We start from the raw sequence: 10,460 nt of genomic DNA, 5'->3' as shown, positions 1-10,460 counted from the left end.
TGCTGTTTTTGAAATGTTTCTCCACTGTATTTTCAGAGCTTCATGTCTACCGACACTTGGTATTGACCCACTGTATATCTGTGGGCACATTCTGTTCCCCTGGGCTTTCATGTCCAGCCCAGGAAGGAAGGTGGTCCTGAGGGCTTGAGGGTCCCACCTTCCCCCTGGAGTGGTGGCAGCATCAGGCAAAATAGGCATAGAAGAAAATGTTGACACACATGAGGAAGATGGCGTTGAAATTACACACGCGGGTCCAGAAAGCACGTTTCTGGGGTGTTTGGCCATCACCTAGAGGAGGGTGAGGTAGCCAGTGAGGGATGAAGACTATAGTGTCCATACCTCCAGCCCCAGCCTGAGGGGGGGATGAGGAGTAATGCCTGGGTTAACCATTTACCTGTTTTGGTTTTTAAGGACCAGTTCGGAGCCAGAGTCCACCAGGTAAGGTTTTCAATCTGCAGAGAAAAGGTTTTCAAAGAGATGTGGAAGGACAGAACAGCCCCAGAGAAGATGCAGGTCAGTTAAAGGAAGCTTAGTTCAAACAAAGATGGAGGTCTGGGCCAGGAAGGGTTAGGAGTCAACCGTGGGAATATCTGGAGTCAGAAAAGGGCAGAGACAGGATTCCATCAGAGACGGGTCAGGAGACAGGACTGCCTCACCTGTCCCTGCTGAGGGGGCGGGCTCAGTAGGCTCCCAGCGACCATCACGGCACAGGTGAGGAGGAAGAGGGCAATGGCAAAATGCAAGTAATGTATGCTGCGGAGGGGGGCCGGCCGGGTATCTATCTGGCCACATGGGGGCTCCGGGTGCAGGAATTCCAGGACCAGCCTCAGGGCGCCCACCAGCAGCCCGGCCATCAGGCCCCAGAAGGCTCCCTGGGGAAAGGAGAGACAGATGAAGAACTCAAAGGACTTGCGGGGTACCCTTAAGGGAGCCCCACCAGATCTGTCTGTGCCACCTACCTGTTCATTGGCCCTCCTCCAGAAGATGCCCAGGATGAAGATGGCGGTGACAGGGGGCGCCAGCGAGCTGGTCACTGACTGCATGTAGATAAAAAGCTGACCACTGTTAGAGCCCTGCAAGACCGGGATCCAGGCTACGCTCACACCGATGAGCACCACGATGACCAGCCTGCAGGCGGCAGAGGTCAGCCCTGCCTCAGCTCTGCACACCTACCCACCCCCCATTCCCCCAAACCTGCCTCTGGACCCCTCTGCCCATTTCACACAGGCCACTAAGAACCAGGGGCGCTTGCGCCTTTTCCTGCTGTGGTTCCCTGCTGTCACTCAGCTCTGCTTCTGCCTTCTCTGCTCTGTGTGGAAGCAGTCTACAGGCATGCGCATGCTTGGGTCCGGCAGTGTTTTCCGGAGCTCTCCAGGCATTCGGGCACAGTGATCTGGCTGGTATCTGAGCCAGCCTGGTGGGACTTAGAACACTCACAGATCTTCTGACTTCTTGGCAGAAACCGCACTGTCCCAGCTCAGTCTTTCCTTGGTGGGTGACCCCAACCTACCCACTAGCGGCCCTCCGGCACTTCGCTCCTCCAGAAGCCTTACTGGAGCCATGGTACTTTGGAGTTGGCTTTGCAAACAACTACCCACTCCTCCCACCCGTCCCACGCCTGAGGGAACCCAGGGTCAGTGTAGGTCTAGGGGCCTTGGGGGAATCCTGAAGCCTCGAAGGTGCCACTCTGCTAGTGCTGGAATCCCCTGGCTGAATTCTCTTTCCATCCCTTCAGCCTGAAGTAAAGTGGGCGAGCCCATGCCCGGCACCATGCAGGACTGAGGAATTGTGTGCAGGTAGGTGGGGGGTGGGGTGGGGCTCTCCTCCCACCCCCCTACCTTCCCACTCTGCATCTGGCCAGGCTGGGGCTAGAGGGTGGAAGAAAGAGGAGGTGCCGCTTTGATTGAGGCTAATTAACCCTTAGACTGGCGCACAGCTGGGCGCGGCCTCTTCAAAGCCAGGTGGCCTCCAGAGACACGCCCTCCACCCTCCAGCCGGAGGGCCTAGCAGCTCCAGGGCCTTGTGTTCTCACTACAGACCTCGGACCATCATCGTACCCTGCCTTCGTCCCGGATGAAGAGGCCGCTGCCACTTCCTAAAACAACCTCCAGGGGGCGTTCACTTCCAATCTCTCCTAGGTGGCTGGAGCAGTGTGTGTTGGGGAGGAGGGGGCTCTGAGTTCTCCATTATTGCCCCAATGGACATAGAACCAAGGGAAGAGACAGAATGCAGCAGCAGGGATTGAAGTAAAGGGGCACCACTGTCCATTCACAACACCCCAACTCGGTTACCTCTGACAGCTCTCTGGCTTACAGTAAGAACCATGAAGAGTCAGCTTCTGGGAGACCAGGGAGACAGAAGGCATGAGGGCCACTGGCGAGGCTGCTAGGGCTACTACAGTCCCGGGCCAGAGAATGGGGTACCCATTGTGGGACAGGGAGATGTCTAGATTCAGGGCCTAAGAGATGGGAATCTGAAGAGGTTTCTTTCAAGGAAAAAGCTGTTTCAGAAGGACTAGCCTCTGGTCACAAAGCAACTACAGAGAAGCCAGGAGCAAACAGGTGGCCAGAAGTCATGTGACCAGATCTGGTAGATAAGAACCTGACTGGCTACAAAGGCCAGAGGCTCCCTGCCTGCAGATGAGCTCACGGCACCCTGACTAGAAGGCATGCCCCAACAGGGCTCTTCTCACAGAAGCTGGTTGCTTTACATCACAGGGCAACTACTGGGAGAGCCCCTGCCTGAGGCCTGGCAGCCAGGCTCCAGGAGAAGTCTTCATTAGTGGGAAAGGAGCAGGCACACTAGGTGCCCACTCTCCATCGCCCTGGCCTGTCCCACCACACACAGGGCCAAGCGCAGGGCAGGGCAGAAGTGTCCTCCAGGGGGCTCGTTTGGACTTATTATGGTCCCTCATTCGAGGGAGGGAGGGAGGCATCCGGAGCACAGTGGGGAGTGCTCACTCTACAGAGTACAGAGGACGGGACTACAGCAGATGGTGTCGGTGGGCTGAGTGCTGGACTGAGTACGTTAAAACTGAGTGGCAGGAGGAAATGGCAGGTCCCAAGAGGCCTGAGACAGGGGCACCCTTGTGGCCTGGGTGTGGCCAGTTTGAGGATTACTCTGGGTTCCATTTAGGGTAGCCTGAGCAAACCAGAAAGCTCAGAAAGATCTCTGGTGTAGTTGGGGAAGCTGACAAATGTACCCCAGATACTTTGGCCTCTTTCTTTCTCTGTGTAGCAAATTCCTATGCATGCTTCAAAACCCGAATCTGCTGAGGACCTGAACAGGCAGATAATGGCGCAACGGAAGCCCCTTCCTGCCTCTCCCATACCGCCCCACCAGCAGCAGCTCCCGCTCTCCCGCGCTGGGCCGACATTGCCTCCAGATGTCCATGGTGAAGAGTGTACTGCTGCTGTTGAAGATGGAGGTCAGGGATGACAGGAGAGCCGCCATCATTACAGCGATCATCAGCCCTCGAAGACCTGTGGGCAGAACAGAGCCCCCACTGTGACCCTGCGCTGCGGGGGAGGGAGCACGCTGCGGATACTGGAAATGAGCAGGACTCGCGGTGCAGCCCAGGGCAGGGCTGTGGGAGACTTCTGAAAGGGGGTGGAGCCTGAAGCCAGGAAGTAATTACCCAGTGCTTGGGCTGTTCTCAGTGCTGGTGTCTACCTTCTGTCGATCCTGAGCCAACAAACCATTTTGCCCCAACACGTCATTGCGGGAAGATCCAACCCACCTGAGAGTGAAGAACCTAAGACAGCTTCAGGGACAGGGGCAGAATGGTGGGCCAGGGACCCTGTGCTGAGAGGCCACGCCTGGACAGACAGTGGCCTACTCTCTGGAACTCCCTGCCACACCACTTCCTGTACACAGCAAGTTCCAGCAGGCATGGTGGATTACTTCTTGTCTCTGGGAAAGAGCTTGGTGGAAGGAAGGCATAAGAAATCCACCCTGCTATTTCCTGTGAATGAGAGGGCCCTAGCTAGGCAAGGCAGTATTTGGGGATTTGCGGGCTCAGAACACTTAGTGCTGCGGTGCTCAGTCTGGTCACCTCCTATGTGTTCCCTCCTCTTTAGCAGACAGACTCCTTCCACTCCTAGAAAGGGGTGGCGGTATAGCCTGACCTCAGTTCTGCAGTATGACTTCCAGGCGTCCTGTGACCTGCTCTGGTCACTACTCAGGCTGACTAGGATGGGGCCCAAGGAAACTGAGTTAAGTTGTGGTTCACCCAACATTTTCCTGCCCCACCTCCTTGGTGTTTAGGAAGTGGGTTGACTTGGTATTTATTGTACCCATTTCTCAGACAGGGAGCTCAAGACCTAGAAAGGGCTAGAGACCCAACAAGTGTATGTCAGTGCTGGGCTGAGTCCTTGGCTCAGTATGGAAGGGGAAGTGGGAAGCCTAAGGTGGGAGTCCACAGTATGGTCAGGCCCTGTGCCAGGCATTGTCTGTGAGTCATTAGGCTTAATCCTGGCAACAACCCTTAAGGTGGGTAGACTCATTATCCCCAATTTACACATGAGGACATCAGGCTCCAAGCAGACAAGTGGCCTACTCGACATAACTCCACTGGCACATAGCAAAGCCAAGGCCTATTCCCAGGTCTGTGTATCCACATCTGGAGTTGGCCCTATGGGAAGGATGGAGGGACGAATCTGAGCATCCAGATGAGTGGAGACTGCAGGTCTCAGAGACCTGGGCTTAGCGTGAGACTTCCCTCAGCCCCAGACTATTGCTTCTGCTTGCACACCTCCTTGGCTGGGGCAACTCCCTACCCAATACTTGATTAGCGTGGCTGCCACAAAGAACCATGGGGGAAAGCCAAAGCCTGCCCGTGGCTCTTCTCACTGGCAACAGTAATCTTTGGGGAGCTCATTTTTTTTTTTTTCCAAAACAGGGTTTCTCTGTGTAGCCCTGGCTGTCCTGAAACTCACTCTGTAGACCAGGCTGGCCTCGAACTCAGAAATCCGCCTGCGTCTGCCTCCCAGAGTGCTGGGATTACAGGCTGCGCCACCACCGCCCGGCTGGAGCTCAGTCTTGTAACTATGGGTGCTGAGGGTCCTGGACTCCTGATCTCAAAGGCATGAGCAGTGGACTTCCGTTTGTATACCATCCTGGGCCTCAGTTTCTTCATAAGAGAAGGCGTTCATGAAAAGGTCATGAAAGGCAGTAGGCAGTCTTTTTGTAGAGGTGACACACATGCCTGTGACCTTGGTAAGTCACCTCACCTGTCTAGCCCTTTATTTTTTAAGATTGATAGATTGATTTCTTTTTTTTCTTTTTCTTTCTTTTTTTTGTTTTTGTTTTTGTTTTGGTTTTTTTCAAGACAGGGTTTCTCTGTGTAGCCCTGGCTATCCTGGAACTCACTCTGTAGTCCAGGCTGGCCTTGAACTCAGAAATCCACCTGCCTCTGCCTCCCAAGTGCTGGGATTAAAGGCGTGTACCACTACCGCCTGGCTAAGATTGATTTCTTTTATGTGTATGAACACTTTCTTGCATGGGGTTACGTCTATCATCTGCATGTGCAGGAGCTCTCCGAGGCCAGTAGAGATGGTCTGCCCCTACAGCTCCATAGGGTGTTGGAAACCAAATGCAAATGAGCCCAGCCAAGGGGTCTGAGGAAGGAGAAAGAGCTGGTGTGGGAAGCCTGGGTTTTAGTTATGGGCACTTCTGTCTGGCTGACTGGATGGCACAGGGACTCGTACAGGATACAGAGTAGACCCCACAATTCAAGCCCTCACTCACCGTGACTTTTCATCTGTACATGACACAGACACTCACCTATGGGCATCAGCTCCATGACCAGCTTCGGGTAGGCAATGTTGGAGCAGCCAATTTCAGCCCCACAGGCTCGCAGACACTCAGATGGAACGACACAGCCTACATCATCTGTGAGAAATAATACCTGTGTCACACACACACACACACACACACACACACCAGTTTCCCAGAGCTAGCCCCTGGGGCTCTGGCCTCTGGTTATCTTCCCTGCTGCTGCCTCCATTACTAGCCCTCATCTTGCTTCCTGTTCCCAGCTCCAAGCCAGGGTTCCTGGTGCTATGCCTTACCTGTGACCCTGTTCTGGCGCTTGCTGCCTCTCCACCCATCCACCCATCGCCAGTCTCAACCACCATCCTTAAAGTGGGAAGGAGAGGCAAGAGAGGGGATGAACGCCTGCACATCATGGAGCAGCACACCACCCATAGCCTCTGTCTAGCACCCCAGCTCCCGGGACCATCTTACCTGCTTGTGCATTTTTGTACACAACCTGAGCTTGAATGCCTCCACATCTCTGCAGACACAGGCTCTCCTCCCCGTGTGCCACTGTCCTATTAACACCCATGGCCACCTTTGTCTATCTCCTGCTCCCCCGAGGCTCCTGACTGCCCCCACCTGTCCACCTGCCTAGAGTTCCTGAGGCAGGATTAGTTCCTCTTGTTTGTTTACTATGCCTCCTTCCTCACCAGTACTGGAGCACCCCAAGGGCAGACACCAGTTTGAATCATCTCAAGTTCCAGGCATCACCCAGCCCAGGGCTGGGCCCAGAGAAGACAGTCTGAACTTTTGCTGAATGAAAGAATGAGTAAGTGAGAGGAGGGAAGAGGGAGGACGGAGGAAGGACTTAGGAGGAAAAGGGAGAAAGGTTCTCAGGACCAACCCCACACAGTTCAGGTACTCTCTCCCATCTCCTAACCTGGGGAAGTTACAGCACTGAAGAAGAAATGGTTGCCTGAGACACACAGATAGTCCCAGAAGAAAGCTTGGGTCTGCGTAGAAGGCTCCTGAGACCTCCTGGGCCTGGGGCTCATAGATTTGCATCCTGGCCCAGCCCTGCTGGTTCTGCCACTGAAGAACCCAAACCTCCTGGGAGGAAGAAACAGCATCCCAGCACATAATGACTCTTAAAGCCAGGTGAGGGGAACCCCCAAGTTCACCGTGCCTGACTCAGACTCCTCACAGGAGCTCCTCCTAAGGATACCTGGGCTGGACAGCAGCAGAGGTTGATAGAGTCCCAGAGTGCCACCTCTGGGGCAGTTGGAGCCAGCAAGGGTTCTGACTTCTGTAGCCAGGGGGTTCTTGCAGACTGTTGCTTTACCAGGCCATCTGTCCACCCTGCAAGGTGCCATACCAGAGCTGGGAACTCCCTCTCCCCCATCCTCCTGCCCTGTGGCCAGTGCCAAGTCTACCTACCAGTCTGCCCATAGCTTGTCCGGATCATCATCCTTGGAGGTTTCCCTGTAAGCTTTAATTTTTCTCAACCCTAATTTTAATAATGGTTCTTAAACCTCCCTTCTAGCCCACCACCCACCAGAAGTAGTGGAAAAGAAAGGTTATTAGGATACAGGAGCAGTGGACCTGTTTAGAAATTGTTCTTTGGAGCAAATCCCATCTGCATTGTCAGGAAATTGGCGGTGCAGTTCACTGGAATCAGCTTGATCCACACACAAACACTACACAAATACACCAGCAGTCCAGGTCGGTAGTGTCGGGATAGCAAACATGAATCAGCAGCAGTGGCACGACCTAGCAGAGACAGCCAGGCCTCGGCAGAATCCGCACAAGTCAGCAGGAGGGACCAGGACTACCAGGGACACCAGGAGAAGTTCTTTACTGTGCCTTTCTTAACAAAGCAAAGATCAGCAAAGACTCAAGACGGAGAAGTGTTGCATTGTCCATTGGGCCCTACTTATACTCCCTCCAAACATCAAGTGTCCTCCATGAGTCTTGCCTCAGCATGGGAGTCTGCATCAGCTGACATCACTCTGTCAATTGATCTGAGTCCTCAGAAGCAGCAAGAAACCACAGCACACTACTGGAAGTGTTTTGGTGTGTTTCTCTCTATGGAGTCCCAACAAACAATGACTGATAAACAATGGTAAGGTGTACCAATACCATCCAGAATCATCTACTGTCTGTTGGGGCCTTCTTAACATCATGTGTTCTTTTACATGTATGCCTTAACAAAACATCCTTTCACCTGTGTCTGCCTTGGCCTTTCACCTGTGTCCTCTTCACGAAAACACTCTGTCTGCCTCAGAAAAGCACCATCCAACACAACTGATTTCCAAAGAAACCTGAAGTTTCCACTTCATTTCCCCATACTCCACAGGGGTCACAAGGACGGGACTGTGTCAAACCTTGACCCTTTGACCACCTTCATCCCCCAAGAGCAGGCAGCACCCAGGTCTTGGGGACATCTCTGAGTCTCTGCATCTGCTGTTCCCATTCCTCGGATCTCCCTTCCCTCCTCATAAGCTGAAGGGATTTAAACTCATTCCTCTGAACTCACAGATGTTTGGCTTCTCCAGGTCTGGTAGCAACACCCTCCTCAGCACCAATAACCTTACAACTTCCGTCACTTGCTCCCCATCACACTAAGGCTATGAGGTCCCTGAGAGAATCCTGGGTTTCAGACATGCCTAGCACAGCCAACACATGGTAAATGCTGCCTAAGTTTGTTGACCAACTGAATAACCCTCTCCTAGGAAGCTCTGATGCATGGCCTTAAAGGGCAATGAATCAAGATGCTTGCCACATTCCATCGAGGACATCCTGGCCATCTCAAGGGCCTGCTCACATGCTGTTTGGCTAGTAGGTGTTGGGAGAAGGTGCACGGGCTCCAGATGGAAACTGGTTTTCCCAGACTCTTGCTGTACAGTGCTGAGTAATGCTTTAATGTCTCCAAGGCTGTTTCCTCCTGGATATGACAAAAACCTAACCTTGACTATCAAACCTTCTGTAAACTCAGCTCAAAACTGATCACAGATTGGAATATTAACAACAGATCAAACTCTTGGGGCTAGGTCAAAAGTTCTTTGACACTACACCAAAAGCATGATCTGTGACGGTAGAGCTGGTGAAGTGACAGAATGTACAACCTTTGTTCGGTGCTGTGAGGCGTGCTGCAGACCGGGAGAGACCACACATCCTCTACATGCCAAAGACTCTGTTTCTACAATACACAAAGAGCGCCAGAGGCTCAGCAACAGAGAGGAAATCATCAGGAACTGGGCAAAGCTACATCAGACCCTCACTGAAGAGGACACACAGAAGGCAGGCAGACCCCTGAGATGCTAGAGTCAGGTGAGAAAAGGAAACCTCATTGAGAAAATGTCTCCCTAAGATCAGGCTATAGACAAGCCTGCAGGACATTTTCTTAAATGTTGATTGATATAGGAGGGCCCAGTCCATTGTGGGTGGTGCCATCCCTGGGCTGGTGGTCTTGGGTTCTCTAAGAGAGTAGACTGAGAAAGCCTGGGGAGCAAGCCAGTAAGCAGCACCCTCCACAGCCTCAGCTTCGATTCCAGCTTCTGGGTTCTTGCCTTGAGCTCCTACCTTGACTTTCCTGGAGGAGGGACTGTTACCTGGAAGTTTAAGGAAAATAAACCCTTAAGCTTTCCAAGTTGCTACTGGCCATGGTGTTTCATCAGCACAATAGAAACCCTAACTAGGACAACAAAAGCCATCAGGATTTATAGCACAATAAGACTACTGGAGTATAGCGTGCTTGTCTACCATACAAAAGGCTAGGCTCCATCCCTCGCACTGCAAAATAAATAAGTAACCACAATAATATCCTACACACACATGCAAATGTATAATGAGCATGTGTCAGCCACATGAAAGACATTCACACTGTTGGTGGGGCTAGAAGATGGCCCAGAGCTCTAGACCGCACTCAGGAGATTTGCTAATGATACTGCTGTCATTTCCACAGGATCAGGAGATAGAAAATGGCTGCCAGAGTTGGGGCGGGGAACCTGGCTGCTTAGTTCTAATAAGTAAGGGCTCTACAGTGTCACAATCCTGCTAGCTCTGGTTGGCCTCGAGCCTGCAATTCTGTAATTCCTGCCAAGCATTCCAAGTCCTGGGATTAGAGGTGTGCACATCTTGATGGTAATGGTTGTTAAATCTATACATAATGACAAGGCTGTATACCTACCTCCTCAATGCGCGCGCGTACACACACACACACACACACACACACACACACACACACAGGTGAGATCTGATACACCTCTGTGGATGACCCTAAGGATTTTCCAGCCAAGACAGTCCTATCAGATGAAACTGGGGAAAACTGGCTAAAGGTCTGAATAGCTTCCCCATTCATTCTTTACAGCTTCTTGTGACTTGACCAAGAGTGGAGCAGATAAGGAGCCTTCCAGCCAGAGGACCAGGTTCTCTAGTGAAGCCAGGAACTCTGAAGTGGTAAGAACAAGAGGGTAAACTGAGGGCCAGCACGTTTTTGTTGAGGGTTGAAGACTCACACCACTGTCCCTCTCTGCTCCTTGGGAATGGGAGGTCAGGAGGTGATTCAGGTGCCTGAGGCGGGCAAGAATGCCAAACAAGAGCCCGTGTGGAACCACAGTGTTCACCTGGTATAAGGCCTGATGCGGACTCAGAGGTTAGGGGTGAAGGGTTTGAGTCTGGGGATCAATGATGAGGACCCCAAG

General features: G+C 52.7%; 1 protein-coding gene across 1 annotated transcript in view; it reads right to left on the bottom strand.

Annotated features, from left to right (window-relative positions):
* Positions 1-54: 54 nt before the first annotated feature.
* Positions 55-10,460, bottom strand: part of Slc5a10 (solute carrier family 5 member 10) — a 47,147-nt gene continuing 36,741 nt past the window's right edge. Inside the window, exons 10-15 of the mRNA XM_052194439.1 lie at positions 5,785-5,892; positions 3,332-3,482; positions 960-1,128; positions 657-872; positions 395-452; positions 55-288 (exon numbers count right to left, since the gene is read on the bottom strand). Of these exons, the coding sequence (XP_052050399.1) occupies positions 182-288; positions 395-452; positions 657-872; positions 960-1,128; positions 3,332-3,482; positions 5,785-5,892 (809 nt within the window). The 3' untranslated portion in view covers positions 55-181. The remainder of the gene's footprint in view (positions 289-394; positions 453-656; positions 873-959; positions 1,129-3,331; positions 3,483-5,784; positions 5,893-10,460) is intronic.

The sequence above is a fragment of the Apodemus sylvaticus genome, chromosome 10 (assembly GCF_947179515.1).
Source record: "Apodemus sylvaticus chromosome 10, mApoSyl1.1, whole genome shotgun sequence".
In the NCBI taxonomy this organism is placed as follows: domain Eukaryota; kingdom Metazoa; phylum Chordata; class Mammalia; order Rodentia; family Muridae; genus Apodemus; species Apodemus sylvaticus.
The sequence above is the reverse complement of the archived record's forward strand: the minus strand, read 5'-3'. Positions and strand labels throughout refer to the sequence as shown.